Source organism: Galeopterus variegatus, unplaced genomic scaffold (assembly GCF_000696425.1).
Source record: "Galeopterus variegatus unplaced genomic scaffold, G_variegatus-3.0.2 Scaffold860, whole genome shotgun sequence".
NCBI lineage: Eukaryota > Metazoa > Chordata > Mammalia > Dermoptera > Cynocephalidae > Galeopterus > Galeopterus variegatus.
The window spans coordinates 183,783-185,400 of record NW_007726971.1 but is presented as its reverse complement, the minus strand read 5'-3'; the positions used below and the strand labels follow the sequence as shown (position 1 = coordinate 185,400).

General features: G+C 37.8%; 1 protein-coding gene across 1 annotated transcript in view; it reads left to right on the top strand.

Moving 5' to 3' along the window:
* Positions 1 to 1,618, top strand: part of NRG4 (neuregulin 4) — a 68,348-nt gene that overhangs the window by 57,225 nt on the left and 9,505 nt on the right. Inside the window, exon 5 of the mRNA XM_008572985.1 lies at positions 258 to 337. Within this exon, the coding sequence (XP_008571207.1) occupies positions 258 to 337 (80 nt within the window). The remainder of the gene's footprint in view (positions 1 to 257; positions 338 to 1,618) is intronic.

The window sequence follows — 1,618 nt, the reverse complement described above, 5'->3', positions numbered from 1 at the left end:
GCCCATAACTGTACTGTTTTAAAGGAAAAAGACTAAGTGATATCATCCATCTGAAGCCCCCAAAAATGACCTACCTGCACTGATGGATTTGTTGAATAATGGGGCACAGTTTTAGGGCAGCCCTGACAATTTCAGGTAGTCGTGGAAAGAAAATGAATGTTCAAATATTCAAGTTTAAACGTTCTTTCTAAATCTTCTGACATGCTTTTCCAATTACCCATTTTCCATTTGTGTGTTTCTCTCTTCTTTACTATCAGGAAGGACCACCCTCAGAGGGCCAATTCAGTCCCGTATGATATCAGCCTGGTAGAGACAAGCAGTACTAGTGCCGAACACAGTGAGTAAATTCAAAGTGAAATGCTTATTTTAAAGCCCTATATGAGATTTTTATTATTGTTATATGTAGGGTTTGGATTTGGATCTATCCAAAAATGGCTGACCCTAAGAATTTTTCTGTGGATTTTGTGCTAAGCACCCTTTTTCACATGAAGACAAATTTCTTATTAGCAGTATGACACAAATCATATTTTTTCCAAAAGAAAACAATGTTATTTCAAAAGGTAAAATTATGTTGTTAGCTATAATGTTTTACACAGATATAAGGGACTGATTTCTCAGAGGTATTTTCAAGTGGCCTGGTATATGGGGAGGATGAGGAGGAATGTTACCTGTAAGGATAAGCAGATCTTTGGGAAGCTTGCAGACAAATTAAGGTTTTAAAACAATCTTGAGACTTCTGCTGCTGGCAGAAGATGAGTAACAGGTACTGGATTTACTTCGTCCTCCTTGAAACAATGAAAAATGGACAAAATACATGAAGCAATGATTTTCAAGACATTGACCTCAGGCAACAAAGGACCGTGATCCTTGAGAGATGGTAAATGAACGAGGTGAGCCAGTGATTACCTTAGAGTACTGCCTTGAGAGAGTTTCCACAGTATATCACAGAGTAGAGGACACCAGGCTGAGCTTGCCAGACTCCCTGAGTTGAGAAGATGGAACTGAGAGTCCAGAAAGATCAAGACGCCATAGTTCACTGAACAGAGTACTGGGAAAGAGAGAGTTGTACAGAGAGAGAACTCCAGAGATCTTTAGTTTAAGTATTCACCTGAGTACTAATCAGCACATGTATGGGAGGAAAATATCTGAGGTTAGTCAATGAATCACTTGACAGGATTAGAGGTAACCAATACTCACACAGGGCCAGCAAAAGAATCTGCTCCCATCAACAAGACTATAAACCTCGTTATTAATGGGGCACTGGGTAAGGTACACAGAAGGGTGTAACCAACCCTAGATTAAGCACTGTTCCAGTCCTGCCTAACAAACCTTAAAACATGAACTGAAAGAATCAAATTGTTTCCAAATAACTGCATCCTAGATCAAAGCTCAACAATACAAAAAATATCCAGTACCTAACAGCTAAAGTTCACAATGTCTCACATCTGATAAAAAATTAACAACCTGTAAAGAAGCAGGAAATGAGTTCAAAAATGAGAAACATTAACAAATTAAAATTGACAAGCAGTGAGAAATAGCAGGCAAGCACATTAAACAATTACTATAAATGCATTCCATATATTGAAAAGTTAAGTAGATACATGGAAGATTTTTTTTT